Here is a 19,473-nt window from a genome sequence, read left to right on the forward strand (position 1 = left end):
CATCTGCTTCTCTCCCCCCTCTGCTTCTCTCTCTCCCCCTGCCTCTGCTTCTCTCTCTCCCCCTGCCTCTGCTTCTCTCTCTCCCCCTGCCTCTGCTTCTCTCTCTCCCCCTGCCTCTGCTTCTGTCTCCCCCTCCCTCTCTCTCTCGCCCTGCCTCTGCTTCTGTCTCCCCCTCCCTCTCTCTCTCGCCCTGCCTCTCTCTCTCCCCCTGCCTCTGCTTCTCTCTCCCCCTGCCTCTCTCTCCCCCTGCCTCTGCCTCTCTCTCCCCCTGCCTCTGCCTCTCTCTCCCCCTGCCTCTGCCTCTGCCTCTCTCTCCCTCCACTTCCCGGCCTCAACTTTTGCCTCTTCTCACCATCCAGTCCTCCTTGGTAAGGAAAACTTTCCAGATAAATTTTCTTTGGCTTCCTCCTCAGCCCCCTTGGTCTGGCCACTGCTCCTTCTGACTGGAACATCAAGGAAAAGTGTTGGATTTGGAGAACCTGGAGTGTTTTCATGGCTGTCTCTCCAACCTTCTACACCTCTCTCCATTTCACCTCAGAGTAGAGAGATAGGGGAGAGCCCAGGTGAACATAGGGGAGAGTACACCCTGTTCCCCCCACAACGCACGCACACACCCTTGTGGTGTGTGGGTCAGCTGTTTATTCACCCGCCCGCAATTGGTAATAACCTATCCCCAACTGCCCAACTGCATGTGATAAAGTGTTAAATCTGAGGCCCACACCCGACCCTAACCTGCTAATTTAGAAAAGGTGCTGTAGGTTGTAGTCAGAGACGACGGAACGATTGTTTCACAGTGGGATGCAACTAAAATTATATCCATGCAGCTTCTCGTCTGTCATTATATGTTGCCCTAGAAGACTAAATAAACCCGTGCTCACCAGAATAATGTCATAACTCAATAGAATGAATGCTTCGATCTAGTTGACATCAGTAAAATTTGTGTAAAAACGCAAAAACAACAAAAAAAAAGGGGGAAATGACATCAGTTTGACCAGTTGTCAGGAAATAGAAAGCTGTGGAAACGACCCAACATGCTCCTGATAAGATTTCAGTTCAGCTTGGATGAATATTTAATGTGGTTGAAATACTATCAGCTTTTATGATGCTGATAAAGACCGCACCTCTACAGATGGTATCTAACTGAGCATTCTCATTCTATCAAGATGCTGAAAGAAAGAAATCATATTTCTCCACTCCTGTTCCTGAGACAAAATGTAGCTTACAATTGGTGTATCGTTTGCTTAATTCTGCAGGAATTCATATTGAGGCTGTGTGAGAGGTTATAGACCTACAGTCAGTGTCCAGATTTCAGTTTCCATTCAACCCATCTGAACTGTAGGCTACAGTTGCCTTGATGTGCCAAAGGCCTGTTTGAAGTTCCTGTCTTGTGACTGTGCCTCACATCATCACACATAACATAGCCGGCACTGCTATCTTCCTGTTTCTCTATTTCACAGCTTTTCCTCTTATTGAATTAAACTCCAACATTGTCCCTTTTGTCTCTGTGGATCGATGTAAACTTTTTTTCTGCCTGTTCCCAAAAGCATTAGGTGATTGGTGTGTAGGTTTATTGGTGTACAGTTAGGACTTAAAGGTTAAAGGTTGGGATTACACACAGGATTACACACTATGTAGCCTGTAGATATAACCTGCGGGCCAGCCACTCGCCTTCCCCACGGATATAATCGCGGGTTATGAGTCAACCCGCGCATCACACACACACACACACTCCTTCTCTCCTATTTTTTACATATTTATTTAACCTTTATTTAACTAGGCAAGTCAGTTTAAGAACAAATTCTTATTTACAATGACGACCTACCAAAAGGAAAAAGACCTCCTGCGGGGACGGGGGGATTCAAAATAAATAAATAAATACAATATAAATATACGTCAAACACACGTCACAACAAGAGAGACAACACAACACATAAAGACCTAAGACAACAACACATAAAGACCTAAGACAACACTACATAAAGACCTAAGACCTAAGACAACACAACACATAAAGACCTAAGACCTAAGACAACAACACAGCATGGCAGCAACACAACACATAAAGACCTAAGACAACAACACATAAAGACCTAAGACAACAACACATAAAGACCTAAGACAACACTACATAAAGACCTAAGACCTAAGACAACACAACACATAAAGACCTAAGACCTAAGACAACAACACAGCATGGCAGCAACACAACACATAAAGACCTAAGACAACAACACATAAAGACCTAAGACAACACAACACTACATAAAGACCTAAGACAACAACACATAAAGACCTAAGACAACACAACACTACATAAAGACCTAAGACAACACAACACATAAAGACCTAAGACAACACTACATAAAGACCTAAGACCTAAGACAACAACACATAAAGACCTAAGACCTAAGACAACAACACAGCATGGCAGCAACACAACACATAAAGACCTAAGACCTAAGACAACAACACAGCATGGTAGCAACACAACATGACAACACAGCATGGTAGCAACACAACACATAAAGACCTAAGACAACAACACAGCATGACAGCAACACAACATGACAACACAGCATGGTAGCAACACAACACATAAAGACCTAAGACAACAACACAGCATGACAGCAACACAACATGACAACACAGCATGGTAGCAACACAACACATAAAGACCTAAGACCTAAGACAACAACACAGCATGGTAGCAACACAACACATAAAGACCTAAGACCTAAGACAACAACACAGCATGACAGCAACACAACATGACAACACAGCATGGTAGCAACACAACACATAACGACCTAAGACCTAAGACAACAACACAGCATGACAGCAACACAACATGACAACACAGCATGGTAGCAACACAACATGACAACACAGCATGGTAGCAACACAACACATAAAGACCTAAGACCTAAGACAACAACACAGCATGGTAGCAACACAACATGACAACACAGCATGGTAGCAACACAACACATAAAGACCTAAGACCTAAGACAACAACACAGCATGGTAGCAACACAACACATAAAGACCTAAGACCTAAGACAACAACACAGCATGGCAGCAACACAACATGACAACACAGCATGGTAGCAACACAACATGACAACAACATGGTAGCAACACAACATGACAACAACATAGTAGCAACACAACATGACAACAACATGGTAGCAACACAACATGACAACAACATAGTAGCAACACAACATGACAACAACATGGTAGCAACACAACATGACAACACAGCATGGTAGCAACACAACATAACAACAACATGGCAGCAACACAACATAACAACAACATGGTAGCAAAACAAAATGGTAGCAGCACAAAAACATGGTACAAACATTATTGGACACAGACAACAGCACAAAGGGCAAGAAGGTAGAGACAACAATACATCACACAAAGCAACCACAACTGTCAGTAAGAGTGTCCATGGTTGAGTCTTTGAATGAAGATATTGAGATAAAACTGTCCAGTTTGAGTGTTTGTTGCAGCTCGTTCCAGTCGCTGGCTGCAGCAAACTGAAAAGAGGACTGACCCAGGGATGTGTGTGCTTTGGGGACCTTTACCAGAATGTGACTGGCAGAACGGGTGTTGTAAGTGGAGGATGAGGGCTGCAGTAGATATCTCAGATAGGGGGGAGTGAGGCCTAAGAGGGTTTTATAAATAAGCATCAACCAGTGGGTCTTGCGACGGGTATACAGAGATGTCCAGTTTACAGAGGAGTATAGAGTGCAGTGATGTGTCCTATAAGGAGCATTGGTGGAACATCTGATGGCCGAATGGTAAAGAACATCAAGCTGTTCGAGAGCACCCTTACCTGCCGATCTATAAATTATGTCTCCGTAATCTAGCATGGGTAGGATGATCATCTGAATCAGGGTTAGTTTGGCAGCTGGGGTGAAAGAGGAGCAATTACAATAGAGGAAACCAAGTCGAGATTTAACTTAAGCCTGCAGCTTTGATATTTGCTGAGAGAAGGACAGTGTACCGTCTAGCCATACTCCCAAATATGAGGTGACTATCTCAAGCTCTAAACCCTCAGAGGTAGTAATCACACCTGTTGGAAGAGGGTCATTCTTCTTACCAAACCACATTAACTTTGTTTTGGAGGTGTTCAGAACAAGGTTAAGGGCAGAGAAAGCTTGTTGGACACTAAGAAAGCTTTGTTGTAGAGCATTTAACACAAAATCCGGGGAGGGGCCAGCTGAGTATAAGACTATTATCTGCATATAAATGGACGAGAGAGCTTCCTTCTGCCTGACCTATGTTGGTGATGTAAATTGAGAAGACCCAGTGTCTGCTGGGAACAGAGTTTCCATGGTGATAGAGAACCCTGACCCTGCCCTACATACCAGGTTTCTCCTGTTGACAGCTGGGTCTGAGACAGGTGTAAACTCTGACCCTGCCCTATATCCCAGGTTTCTCCCTCCCTATTGACAGCTGGGCCTGAGACAGATGTAAACCCTGACCCTGCCCTACATCCCAGGTTTCTCCCTCCCTGTTGACAGCTGGGCCTGAGACAGATGTAAACTCTGACCCTGCCCGGCACCCCAGGTTTCTCCTGTTGACAGCTGGGTCTGAGACGGATGTAAACTCTGACCCTGCCCGGCACCCCAAGTTTCTCCTGTTGACAGCTGGGTCTGAGACAGATGTAAACTCTGACCCTGCCCTACACCCCAGGTTTCTCCTGTTGACAGCTGGGCCTGAGACAGATGTAAACTCTGACCCTGCCCTACAACCCAGGTTTCTCCCTCCCTGATGACAGCTGGGCCTGAGACAGATGTAAACCCTGACCCTGCCCGGCACCCCAGGTTTCTCCCTCCCTGTTGACAGCTGGGTCTGAGACGGATGTAAACTCTGACCCTGCCCGGCACCCCAGGTTTCTCCCTCCCTGATGACAGCTGGGCCTGAGACAGATGTAAACCCTGACCCTGCCCGGCACCCCAGGTTTCTCCCTCCCTGTTGACAGCTGGGTCTGAGACAGATGTAAACTCTGACCCTGCCCGGCACCCCAGGTTTCTCCCTCCCTGATGACAGCTGGGCCTGAGACGGATGTAAACTCTGACCCTGCCCGGCACCCCAGGTTTCTCCCTCCCTGATGACAGCTGGGCCTGAGACGGATGTAAACCCTGACCCTGCCCTACATCCCAGGTTTCTCCTGTTGACAGCTGGGCCTGAGACAGATGTAAACTCTGACCCTGCCCTACAACCCAGGTTTCTCCCTCCCTGATGACAGCTGGGCCTGAGACGGATGTAAACTCTGACCCTGCCCGGCACCCCAGGTTTCTCCCTCCCTGATGACAGCTGGGCCTGAGACGGATGTAAACTCTGACCCTGCCCGGCACCCCAGGTTTCTCCCTCCCTGTTGACAGCTGGGTCTGAGACGGATGTAAACCCTGACCCTGCCCGGCACCCCAGGTTTCTCCCTCCCTGTTGACAGCTGGGTCTGAGACGGATGTAAACCCTGACCCTGCACGGCACCCCAGGTTTCTCCTGTTGACAGCTGGGTCTGAGACGGATGTAAACTCTGACCCTGCCCTACATCCCAGGTTTCTCCTGTTGACAGCTGGGTCTGAGACGGATGTAAACCCTGACCCTGCCCTACATCCCAGGTTTCTCCTGTTGACAGCTGGGTCTGAGACGGATGTAAACCCTGACCCTGCCCTACATCCCAGGTTTCTCCTGTTGACAGCTGGGTCTGAGACGGATGTAAACTCTGACCCGGCCCGGCACAACAGGTTTCTCCCTCCCTGATGACAGTTGGGTCTGAGACGGATGTAAACTCTGACCGTGCCTTACATCCCAGGTTTCTCCTGTTGACAGCTGGGCCTGAGACAGATGTAAACCCTGACCCTGCCCTACATCCCAGGTTTATCCCTCCCTGTTGACAGCTGGGCCTGAGACAGATGTAAACCCTGACCCTGCCCGGCACCCCAGGTTTCTCCCTCCCTGTTGACAGCTGGGTCTGAGACGGATGTAAACTCTGACCCTGCCCTACATACCAGGTTTCTCCTGTTGACAGCTGGGTCTGAGACAGATGTAAACCCTGACCCTGCCCGGCACCCCAGGTTTCTCCCTCCCTGATGACAGCTGGGTCTGAGACAGATGTAAACTCTGACCCTGCACGGCACCCCAGGTTTCTCCCTCCCTGATGACAGCTGGGTCTGAGACAGATGTAAACTCTGACCCTGCCCTACATCCCAGGTTTCTCCCTCCCTGATGACAGCTGGGTCTGAGACAGATGTAAACCCTGACCCTGCCCGACATCCCAGGTTTCTCCCTCCCTGTTGACAGCTGGGTCTGAGACAGATGTAAACTCTGACCCTGCCCGGCACCCCAGGTTTCTCCCTCCCTGATGACAGCTGGGCCTGAGACAGATGTAAACTCTGACCCTGCCCGGCACCCCAGGTTTCTCCCTCCCTGATGACAGCTGGGTCTGAGACGGATGTAAACTCTGACCCTGCCCTACATCCCAGGTTTCTCCTGTTGACAGCTGGGCCTGAGACAGATGTAAACTCTGACCCTGCCCGGCACCCCAGGTTTCTCCCTCCCTGATGACAGCTGGGCCTGAGACATATGTAAACCCTGACCCTGCCCTACATCCCAGGTTTCTCCTGTTGACAGCTGGGCCTGAGACAGATGTAAACTCTGACCCTGCCCTGCATCCCAGGTTTCTCCCTCCCTGATGACAGCTGGGTCTGAGACGGATGTAAACTGACCCTGCCCTACATCCCAGGTTTCTCCCTCCCTGATGACAGCTGGGCCTGAGACAGATGTAAACCCTGCCCTACATCCCAGGTTTCTCCTGTTGACAGCTGGGTCTGAGACGGATGTAAACCCTGACCCTGCCCTGCATCCCAGGTTTCTCCCTCCCTGATGACAGCTGGGCCTGAGACAGATGTAAACTCTGACCCTGCCCTGCATCCCAGGTTTCTCCCTCCCTGATGACAGCTGGGTCTGAGACGGATGTAAACCCTGACCCTGCCCTGCACCCCAGGTTTCTCCCTCCCTGTTGACAGCTCCACAATGCTGACTCTTAGCGGAACCCGGTGCAGTGATGTCATACTTGGTCAGGCCGTTCCTGACCGTGCCATCTCCGTGAGGCTGCTTTCCACGCCAATGACTAAGGGGCTTGACCACTGTGTACCATGCCGTCGGAAAGAAGACCGGCCTGCTCTGCCAAAGGCCATTATGTTACCTCTTACTCTAACTAAATTACATGGAAATGTTTAGTTTAACTTGGTATTCTTTGGTTCTCTATTTCACCTACAGTACGCTATTCTGTACAGCTCCTCTTCCATAAATGTTTTGTATTTTATTCCCTTTTTCTCCCCAATTTCGTGCGATCCAATTACGATCTTGTCTCTCAGTGCTGCAACTCCCCAACGGGCTCGGGAAAGGCGAAGGTCGAGTCATGAGTCCTCCAAAACATGACCCGACAAATAGTTCTTCTTAACACCTGCCCGCTTCACCAGGAAGCCAGCTGCACCAATGTGTCGGAGGAAACACCACTCAACTGATGACCGAAGTCAGCCTGCAGGCTCCCGGCCCACCACAAGGAGTCGCTAGAGCACGATGAGCCAAGTAAAGCCCCCCTCTGCCAAACCCTCCCCGAATGACGCTGGGCCAATTGTGCGCCGCCCTATGAGGCCGTTTGTGACTCAGCCCGGGAACGAACCAGGGTCTGTAGTGACGTCTCTTCTAAAGGAATGAACACTTAAACAAATATGACATAATGAAGATGGACAGTCTTAGCACAGGAAACCACAATGCCGTATAATCAGTATATAAACAGACAGTAACCTACACACGGACAGGGTGACCTGAACTTACCTTAAAGGACAGTACTGTTATAAAACACAGCGTGTCTGTACAGACACACAGCATCTAAACATTCAGTTTACTTGAACTTCACAACCTTACACACGCACGAAAGCTTGGAAAACAGTCCTCCCATCCAATCCTTCTGCTACATGTGAAATGAGAAGGTTGTTGACACGAGCCAGATATCCAACAGACTATTAAAGCCTGGTAAATATTCCCCTTGACCCTCTTGTATGAGAGGAATGCCAGAGGTTTACCTCTGGACTGCGATTTAGTGATAACAGTGTATGAAGTGCATACAGAGTTCTCATAACAACACACACACACACGCGAAGAGGAGAAAGCATAAGGTCCACCTAACAACATTGTCAATGCATACCATCACCCCTCACTCACACCTAACAGACTGGCTTCTCTCACTCAAACAAGCACTAACAAACACACACACACACACACACACACACTCAGAACAAGAAAATACATGTACACAGATGGATGTAAAATAAAGAAGAACACAAAGCCACACATTAGTTCATTTAGAACATTCCACACACAACGGTGTGACGTTAATACGAACAAAGGTTTAAGGTTTCTATCTAGATCCTCATAAGAGACTCGTCCGTCATGATTTAATAGCACTAGATGACAGGACCCAAAAGCCTGGCTGACTTCGTGAAGCTCCCTGAGACACGGCCACACTTTGATAACACCGATCACCTGGAACTAACGAAAGGTATCACGTTACTCCAGCAGCTCCCTCTGTTCTCAGACCAATAGGGTTCACTAACATCTCCAAAGTCAGCTGTCCAGTGAAAAGTGTTCTCACCTGAGCCATAGTAGTGCTGCTGTGGCATCCTCTGACAGCCGGCGAAGACACAGGGAAACGTGAGACTACTCGCTAGGCTAGCTGTGGAATTCCAACACACCCAGGCCGAGCTTTCATTCCAGAACGTTAGACAGTCTCCCTCACGGCACGCCAACACTACAGCTACGGCTTGTTTTCTCTGTCCGGAGGCAGCGAGCCCAACCCCAGAGAAACACAAGAGAGGAAGGAGGGAGGGAGGGTGGAGGCTGGCCTGCAGTTAAGTCTCTGAAAAAAAAGATGTTTGCAGGATAGCAGAGGGCCAGCTGGTGTGTGTGTGTCATCCCTTTTGGCTAGCCTTTCTCACACAGGAAACGGGTCCAGGTGAGACTGTTAGCATCCGTTAGCGGGATGCTAGCACCAGGTGGATGGTTCCAGTCTACTTACTACTTTTCTCTTGAAGACTAAAAGGGGAAGAGCCATTACATCCTGTCTACCAGGAAGCATGTGGAAATATCTGCCCTCATTTACATAAAGGAAAGAATAAAAGACATCCACATCCAAGATGTACACCTGTTTAACCAATCAGGGCCATTGAATGTAAGGCCACCTCCAGTAAGCTCTCTCTCTATTGGTCAATTCAGTGTCCGTTCAAGGTTGGTTGGCTCTGCAGAGCAAAGGGCTTGATGTGGCTGGCTGACACAGTGGGTCTTAGACTTTAGCAGCTAGCCAAACGCAAAGAGCTTTAATGCAGGAAAACTTAAATCCGTTTCACCAAATTTTTATCAGCAAGTTTAAATGTGCAACCAAAGCTCTGGACCACCTTTACTCCACACACAGAGATGCATACAAAGCTCTCACTCGCCCTCCCTTTGGCAAATCTGACTATAATTCTATCCTCCTGATTCCTGCTTACAAGCAAAACTTAAAGCAGGAAGCACCAGTGACTAGATCAATAAAAATAAGTGGTCAGATGAAGCAGATGCTAAACTACAGGACTGTTTTTACCACAGACTGGAATATGTTCAGGGATTCCTCCGATGGCATTAAGGTGTACACCACATCAGTCATTGGCTTCATCAATAAGTGCATTGATGACGTCGTCCCCCAGTGACTTTAAGTACATATCCCAACCAGAAGCCATGGATTACAGGCAACATCCGCACTGAGCTAAAGGCTGTAGCTGCAGGTTTCAAGGAGCGGGACTCTAACCCGGAAGCATATAAGAAATCCCACTATGTCCTCCGACGAACCATCAAACAGGCAAAACATAGTACACCGGCTCTGACGCTGGTCGGATGTGGCAGGGATTGCAAACCATTACAGACTACAAAGGGAAGCACAGCCGAGAGCTGCCCAAGGACACGAGCCTACCAGACGAGCTAAACAACTTCCATGATCGCTTCGAGGCAAATAACACTGAAGCATGCATGAGAGTACCAGCTGTTCTGGAAGACTGAGATCACGCTCTCCGCAACCGATGTGAGTAAGACCTTTAAACAGGTCAACATTCACAAGGCCGCAGGGCCAGAAGGATTACCAGAATGTGTACTGCGCTGACCAACTGGCAAGTGTCTTCACTGACATTTTCAACCTCTCCCTGTCCGAAGAACCCTTTTGGACTCATTTTTTCTACGAGTGAATTAAATATCATTGCTCAAGAAAAGACCATTGGTTCTCTGATACTTTTCATTATAGCTGTGCTGTAGTTTCAGAAAACATATAGAGAGCATTGTGGTGGAATTGAACCCCTAATTATCTCCAGCAGCAGCTCCCTCACTGAGTCATGACAGCATAAATTACACAGCCTCCACCTTTCACCCAGAAAGGCCCTTTGAAAGTGTTGCCTGGGCTTTGTTTTTGCATTGGCACAGTGAAACTACCTCCCTGGAAGACCGAGCGCGAGGGGACCAGGACGGCTGCCAATTTCACTCCCTTGTACAGCACAGCACAGCACAGCTCAGCATACACACACGGATATACACTAAGCGTACAAAACATTAGGAACACCTGCTCTTTCCCTGACATAGACTGGCCAGGTGAATCCAGGTGAAAGTTATGATCCCTTATTGATGTCACTTTGTTAAATCCACTTCAAGCAGTATAGTCGAAGGGGAGGAGACAGGTTAAAGGATTTCAAGCCTTGAGACATGGATTGTGTACGTGTGCCATTCACAGGAAGAATTGGTAAGACAACAGATTTATGGGTTAGTAATTGCACACCGGTTTGACTGTGTCAAGAACTGCCACGCTGCTTGTTTTTAAAACGCTCTAACAGTTTCCCGTGTGTATCAAGAATGGTCCCACCGCCCAAATGACAGCCAGCCAACTTAACACGACAATGGGAATTATTGGAGTCAACATGGGCCAGCATTCCCGTGGAACGCTTTCGACACCTTGTACAGTCCATGCCCCGACGAATTGAGGCTGTTCTGGGGGCAAAAGGGATGCAAATCAATATTAGGTAGTTCTTAATGTTTTGTACATTCAGTATACGTGTACACACACACACACACACACACACACACAGAACAGCTCGAATAAAATCAAATTTGATTTGATCAGAAAAGGAGCCTCAGCAACAAAAGGGTTTTTCATGTTCAGCGTTTTTCTTGTGGGAGCAAATTCCACTGGCTTCTCTCTATTTCCTTGCCTTGTGTTATGAAACAAGAGTTGGCTTATTTTTTTCAGATCTCCACGAGGGCTAAGCCCCCCCAAGCCTCGTAATACAAACCCCTTGCTTCAGTATTTACTTAGGGGGTTTTTATTAATGTAAAGGCCTCAGCATTTTAACCGTCTGTGAAAATCTAGATCAGCAGCGTAGTACTGTAATCACATGGATCTAACTAGGAGTTTGAAGCCACATAAAACCTTTTGAACTCATCATTAGTCAAAGATCCAGCAAACATTAAACAGGTAGAGAGAGAGAGAGAACAGAAAGTCTCCCCCCCAAAACAGCTGAACAATCATTACAAACCTGGCTGTTATGACAGATTCTGGCATCTGCTGACAATATGTCAAATCAAATCCCTTCAATCCAATGTTCTCTCGGAAGGATTTGTATGTATTGTTAGATACTACTGCACGTTTGGAGCTAGGAACATAAACATTTCCCTACATCCTTAATAACATTGCTAAATATGTGTTCGCCACCAATAACATTTGATTTGAACAAAGTTCTGAAGAAACTGGTTGAGGTGAAATGGTGCGTGAGAGTGAGTGAGTGAGTGAGTGAGTAGAGAGAGAGAGAAGAGAGTGAGTGAGTGAGTAGAGAGAGAGGAGAGAGAGAGGAGTGAGTGAGTGAGTAGAGAGAGAAGAGAGTGAGTGAGTGAGTGAGTGAGTGAGTGAGTGAGTGAGTGAGTGAGTAGAGAGAGGAGAGAGAGGAGTGAGTGAGTGAGTAGAGAGAGAGAGAGAGAGAGAGAGAGTGAGAGAGTGAGGAGAGAGAGTGTGTGTGAGTGAGTATAGAGAGAGTGAGGAGAGAGAGAGAGGAGTGAGTGAGTGAGGAGAGAGAGTGTGTGTGTGAGGAGAGAGAGAGAGGAGAGAATGTGTGTGTGTGTGTGTGTGTGCCATGATTCCTTTCTTCCAGTTGTCGACACCGCTTAGTTTATTTAACACAGATATTTAAATAACACAAGTTCAAGACAAACAAGCTAAAACATGAACTTGTAGACATCCCGACTTCCCATCCCAGACAGTAGTTGGCTGGAAGTCATCTATAAGAAGCCCAGCCCTGTATTACAGTAGCTATCCAAACAACACGCCTCCGTGCTTTGAACATTCACCAGTATCTCAACGTTCTAATGCGTAGAACACCAGAGCTGTTCACATTATAAATACCCAACTTATTTTTCAAAAAGGGGTTTTACATTATCTGCACCCCAAATGGGACCCTATTCCCTATAATACAGCAAGTAGTGCACTACTTTTGATCCATTGAAATGGATGTAAACGTCTATTAAAAAAAATGTCTTCCTCAGCTGTGGAGAGGCAGGCGTGCATCGTGGTGTCTGTGAAGAGGACAAGAGGACAGAACATTAGAGGTTGTGCACTGCCCTGCAACAGACGCCAGGTCTGTTCGCTATGGTGTCAAACAAACAAACAAATATCTTTAAAAAATACAGCAGGCTAGCTCTGTTCGCTATGGTGTCAAACAAACAAACAAATATTAAAGGTTCACTTCAATAGTTTGAAATATACACAGGACACTTTAGTTATAATAACATAGAACGTATACATGATGTATACGTAAAGTCTTTGTGCATAACTGCTTGCCCTGTGCGGAGGTAAAAAACCACCCGCTGTCGTCAGGTCTGGTCCAGATGAGTCTGGAATGTGTTGGTGTGAGAGGGAAGGAATGCGTTTTAAAGAACCGCTCCGGGTCCCAGTCTGGGAGGAGATTTGGTGGGGTCGGAGGTCACACGTTCGAGTACCACAACCTAGTGACCATAGTGATCCTATTAAATTACTATTAGTAGTGTTCTAATTCCTAATTCTGTGGCCAGAGGTCGCATCAGGTCTGCTGCTCTTGTTAACTCTGTCAGTCAAGGACATACACACATTTTTTTTTTTTTTATAGTCACGTGACTTGTTTCGTGGCCTACTGAACGTTAAGTCACGTGACTATATTAAAAAAATGCTTGTGTATATTTCAAACTATTGAAGTGAACCTTTAATATCCCGGTGATTCCAACAGGTTGAATTAAATCAACGTGCTTACCTTGCATACCACCATACCACCATACCATCATACCACCATACCACCATACCATCATACCATCATACCACCATACCACCATACCATCATACCACCATACCTTGCATACCACCATACCATCATACCACCATACCATCATACCACCATACCACCGTATCACCATACCACCGTATCACCATACCACCGTATCACCGTACCACCGTATCACCGTACCACCGTATCACCATACCACCGTATCACCATACCACCGTATCACCATACCACCGTATCACCATACCACCATACCACCGTACCACCATACCACCGTACCACCGTACCATCGTACCACCGTACCACCATACCACCGTATCACCATACCACCATACCATCATATCACCATACCACCATATCACCATACCATCATACCATCATATCACCGTATCACCGTACCACCATATCTCAAAGCCATCATACCCGTAGGAATTCAGGGAGGCAGTTCAAAGTGAACTAAGAGGTTTTACGTGATCAGAAGGGCTGAATCTGTGCATGAGTTGAGACCGTCTCTGGGGCTGGGCTCTCTGTGTGTGTGTGTGTTTTGCTGGGCTTGGTGTCCCTGTGGTTACTTCCTCCACAATGTGGAATGTTAGAGGAGTTACAGGGAGCCCGAGGGAGACATTTCTTGTCCTGACAGACAGACAGCACCACAGAGGGCGATATCCACAGTGACGTTCGTTACACCCAGGATAAAACGTGTTCCTGACCTGACTCATAATGGGTGTTGTAATATTACCTGCTGCGTCAACCTGATGTGCCCGTGGATCTGTCAGACACTTTAGGAACAGGGCTGATCACACGGCAAAAGTTGGAGGGAGAGGGGCAGCTGACAACTGTAATAAATGAGGATTCACTGGTGAAGAACCTGACTGACATAGATCACAGCCACCCCCTGTCCCCTGTGATCTTTTAATGACACTTCATTAGACGGGGAAACAGAAAATACATGTTCCACATCAACACTTTACAGGAAGTACAGTACAGGTTCCTATTATCCTGATCTGCTTCCCAAATTAAGCAACTAATTCTACTTCAAAAGTAGTACACTACATAGGGAATAGGGTTCCATTTGGACAAGCCTATACATTAAGTACATCTACCGGTCATGCTGATAACACTGACAAGCAGATGTCAAAACAGAGTGAAATGGAAAATTAGTTTGACAACAAAACACACTTTTCCATAAAACCCAAATCAAACCCAAAGATTGATTACACTTCTGGAAAAGTGTGACTTTATTTGGATGAGCCGAGTTGCTGTTAGACAAAACATACAACTTTATTCTATCGGGGGACAACGGAGTCCAACACAAGACCTCAAATCAATAGGGTTTATCTAATATGGGTTGGGCCATCCTGATATCTTTACCCCCAGGTGAATGGCTGTGTTTATAAGGGTCTATATCCTGATATCTTTACCCCCAGGTGAATGGGACTGTGTGTTTATAAGGGTCTATATCCTGATATCTTTACCCCCAGGTGAATGGCTGTGTTTATAAGGGTCTATATCCTGATATCTTTACCCCCAGGTGAATGGCTGTGTTTATAAGGGTCTATATCCTGATATCTTTACCCCCAGGTGAATGGGACTGTGTGTTTATAAGGGTCTATATCCTGATATCTTTACCCCCAGGTGAATGGGACTGTGTTTATAAGGGTCTATATCCTGATATCTTTACCCCCAGGTGAATGGGACTGTGTGTTTATAAGGGTCCATCTCCTGATATCTTTACCCCCAGGTGAATGGGACTGTGTTTATAAGGGTCTATATCCTGATATCTTTACCCCCAGGTGAATGGGACTGTGTTTATAAGGGTCTATATCCTGATATCTTTACCCCCAGGTGAATGGGACTGTGTTTACAAGGGTCTATCATCTGATATCTTTACCCCTTTACCCTGATATCTTTACCCCCAGGTGAATGGGACTGTGTTTACAAGGGTCTATCATCTGATATCTTTACCCCCAGGTGAATGGGACTGTGTTTATAAGGGTCTATATCCTGATATCTTTACCCCCAGGTGAATGGGACTGAGTGTTTATAAGGGTCTATCTCCTGATATCTTTACTGCTGGGTGAATGGGACTGTGTTTACAAGGGTCTATCATCTGATATCTTTACCCCCAGGTGAATGGGACTGTGTGTTTACAAGGGTCTATCATCTGATATCTTTACCCCCAGGTGAATGGGACTGTGTGTTTATAAGGGTCTATCTCCTGATATCTTTACTGCTGGGTGAATGGGACTGTGTTTACAAGGGTCTATCATCTGATATCTTTACCCCCAGGTGAATGGGACTGTGTGTTTATAAGGGTCTATATCCTGATATCTTTACCCCCAGGTGAATGGGACTGTGTTTACAAGGGTCTATCATCTGATATCTTTACTGCTGGGTGAATGGGACTGTGTTTACAAGGGTCTATCTCCTGATATCTTTATTTTACCTTTATTTAACTAGGCAAGTCAGTTAAGAACAAATTCTTATTTTCAATGACGGCCTAGGAACAGTGGGTTAACTGCCTGTTCAGGGGCAGAACGACAGATTTGTACCTTGTCAGCTCGGAGATTTGAACTTGCAACCTTCCGGTTACTAGTCCAACACTCTAACCACTAGGCTACCCTGCCGCCCTTTACCCCCAGGTGAATGGGACTGTGTTTACAAGGGTCCATCTCCTGATATCTTTACTGCTGGGTGAATGGGACTGTGTGTTTATAAGGGCCTATATCCTGATATCTTTACCCCCAGGTGAATGGGATTGAGTTTATAAGGGTCAATACGCTGCTGTTTAGCCCTGCAACCATGACAACTGGCATCTTGTCTAAAGAGCCAGGGGGTTTGGCAGGGCAGGACCGAGGACCCAACCACAGAGACACTTTAGTCCAGTAGTCCACTTCCACAGCTGTCTGCTCTGGCAGCCCACGTAAATCTTACCACACTTCCAGCCAACACAAAAAAAAAGATGCTCTCTCGATCCAGTGACGGGACAAACATGACAAAGAGCAGACATTGGGTATCTCTCAATCAATCTATCACTAATTTGACCTTACTTCATTGTCTGTTGCTTCTCTTCTGGTTTCCACTGAGATCTTAGGAAGTCCCTGGAACGACACTTTGAAGGTTTTACTGACGAAGAGATAACAGTGTAAATGTGCCAGGTATAGACATGCCCTTCGTGGTGCTAAGTGTGGGTGTTTCGGTGGGGTTGGCTTGGTTCAGGGTGAAACATTCCCATGCATTGATAATTGGGCCCGGTAGTTAAAAAAAAATAACAGAACGCGGGAGCCCAGCAGATCCAACCAAAAAAGGGAGTTTCCATAGCGACCGATTTGTACGAGAGTAAATACATGTCACATTAGCAGAAAAGAGGGTGAATTAGTGAAACACACAAGACAATATCACTCGCAGAAGATTATTAGACGCTTGGGAAAGATTGAAGTTTGATATGTGGTTGAGGAACAGACTAGTTGTTGTTTCGCTTCAACATTATTCGTATGAATGATGAGTCTCTGTACACCAGTAGGCTTTACTCACAGGGCAATTGGACATGTTTGAGCAATAATAATGTAAGCCTTACAGGTAAAAGATATAGCGCCTCATATTTGAGTACATAAAACAGGACACATTTTACACGACACTTTGAAGAGGTTTGTATAAGCAAACACTACGCTAATTTCATTTCAGTGGCTCAATATAGTTCAGGAGAATATACACTTCACCTACACTGACTGAAGGGGATTTAACAGGTGACATCAATAAGGGATCATAGCTTTCACCTGGATTCACCTGGTCAGTCTGTCATGGAAAGAGCAGGTGTTCTTAAATGTTTTGTACAGTCAGTGTAACTCAGAGGATGTGGGCAACAATAACATGATCCTATAACCTTTTAAAATGACTAGATTTGCCTAAATTAAAAAAGGCAGCAGAGTGTATCGCATACATTGATCATCACCTGTAGTATTCCTCGACCTGTAGTATTCTAGGATGTTTTTCAACAGTCTACTCTCGAGGCATCGTAGCCATTACCTGCCACCGATTTCCACGTTCCACCAATTCCCACGTTGTGCCCACACATGGAAGGCAAGTTTCTAAATTGTCAACATGATTGTTGTAGCCTACTTAATTAGAAGAAGCTTTTATCATACACAACGACAAACGTTCTCCAAACCTTGTATGCAAAACCAGAATACAGTTACAAAATGTTCACCCCTATTCCCATCCATATGGAGCACGGCCAAACGGAGACAGTGGCGCACTGTTCATTACAGGGTACTCCGTTAACTAGTCCCCTGGGGGTAACTGCCCCGCCCATCTGTAACTCACACTAAGACCACAAGATGTCATCATATTATTTCCACAACACTTTCCCTGGCTGCCACTGCTCTGGCTCAACAAAAACATGTCCTCTGTGTCATCACAACTTTTGGAGACATAAATTGAATCAAACATTTGTTTTTTAATTTTGAAAAATTTGAGATATATTTAAATGAAGTTAGAGCTATATATGTTTCCTAGAAGTAGGAACGCCTTAAGATAAAGATAATTATTTAGATGCTTTTTGAGTAAAGTAGTAATATGTTGGATGAGTGTGTTGGGGGCAACTCACTCCCCCCTATCAAATCAAATTGTATTGGTCACATACACGTATTTAGCAGATGTTATTGTGGGTGTAGCGAAATGCTTTGTGTTCCAAGCTCCAACTGTGCAGTACTCTAACAATTGACAACACTACACATCTAAAAGTAAAAGAATGGAATTAAGAAATGTATAAATATTAGGATGAGTGGCATTGACTAATTACAGTAGAATAGAATACAGTGTATACATATGGAATGAGTAAAGCAGTATGTAAACATGATTAAAGTGACTAGTGTTCCATTATTAAAGTGACCAGTGATTCCAAGTCTATGCATATAGGGCAGCAGCCTCTAAAGTGCAGGGTTGAGTAGCCTAGTGGTAGCAGGCTAGTGATGGCAGGCTAGTGATGGCTTTTTAACAGTCTGATGGCCTTGAAATAGAAGCTGTTTTTCAGTCTCTCAGTCCCAGCTTTGATGGACCTGTACTGACCTCGCCTTCTGGATGATAGCGGGGTGAACAGGCAGTGGCTCGGGTGGTTGATGTCCTTGATCTTTTTAGCCTTCCTGTGACATCGGGTGCTGTACGTGTCCAGGAGGGCAGGTAGTTTGCCCCCGGTGATGCATTGGGCAGACCGTACCACCCTCTGGAGAGCCTTGCGGTTGTGGGCGGTGCAGTTGCCGTAGCAGTCAGTGATACAGCCCGACAGGCTGCACTCAATTGTGCACGCTGTAAAAGTTTGAGGATCTTAGGGGCCAAGATTAATTTATTCAGCCTCCTGAGGTTGAAAAGGCAGTGTTGCGCCTTCTTCACCACACTGTCTGTGTGGGTGGACCATTTCAGATTGACACTGATGTGTACGCTGAGGAACTTGAAGCTTTCCACCTTTTCCAAGTCCACGATCAGCTTCTTCATGTTGTTAACGTTGAGGGAGAGGTTATTTTCCCGGCACCACTCCACCAGGGCCCTCACCTCCTCCCTGTAAGCTGTCTCGTCATTGTTGGTAATCAGGCCTACTACTGTTAGTCCCTGGGAGCGGGCCGCGTCGGTGGCACTGTGTTATCCTCAAAGCGGGCGAAGAAGGTGTTCAGCTTGTCCGGGAGCAAGACGGTGTCCGCGATGTGGCTGGTTTTCCCTTTGTAATCCAGGATGGTCTGTAGACCCTGCCACATTTGTCTTGTGTCTGAGCAATTGAATTGCGACTCCACTTTGTCTCTGTACTGACGTTTTGCCTGTTTGATTGCCTTATGGAGGGAATAACAACACTGTTTGTATTCAACCATTTTCCCAGTCACCTTGCCATGGTTAAATGCGATGCTCCGTGCTTTCAGTTTTGCGCAAATGCTGCCATCTATCCACGGTTTCTGGTTTGGGTAGGTTTGAATAGTCACCTTGGGAACAACATCCCCTATACACTTCCCGATGAACTCAGTCACGTGCGTAAGATTCAATGTTATTCTCAGAGGCTACCCGGAACATATCCCAGTCCGCGTGATCAAAA

At 46.4% G+C, this 19,473-nt stretch overlaps 1 protein-coding gene across 1 annotated transcript in view; it reads right to left on the reverse strand.

Moving 5' to 3' along the window:
* The window catches only part of LOC139366644 (uncharacterized), a 46,038-nt gene extending 37,308 nt beyond the window's left edge, over positions 1-8,730 (reverse strand). The window contains exon 1 of the mRNA XM_071104318.1: positions 8,678-8,730. Coding sequence (XP_070960419.1) covers positions 8,678-8,686 — 9 coding nt within the window. The 5' untranslated portion in view covers positions 8,687-8,730. The remainder of the gene's footprint in view (positions 1-8,677) is intronic.
* Between the last annotated feature and the right edge of the window lie 10,743 nt (positions 8,731-19,473).

This window comes from Oncorhynchus clarkii, chromosome 15, assembly GCF_045791955.1.
Source record: "Oncorhynchus clarkii lewisi isolate Uvic-CL-2024 chromosome 15, UVic_Ocla_1.0, whole genome shotgun sequence".
In the NCBI taxonomy this organism is placed as follows: domain Eukaryota; kingdom Metazoa; phylum Chordata; class Actinopteri; order Salmoniformes; family Salmonidae; genus Oncorhynchus; species Oncorhynchus clarkii.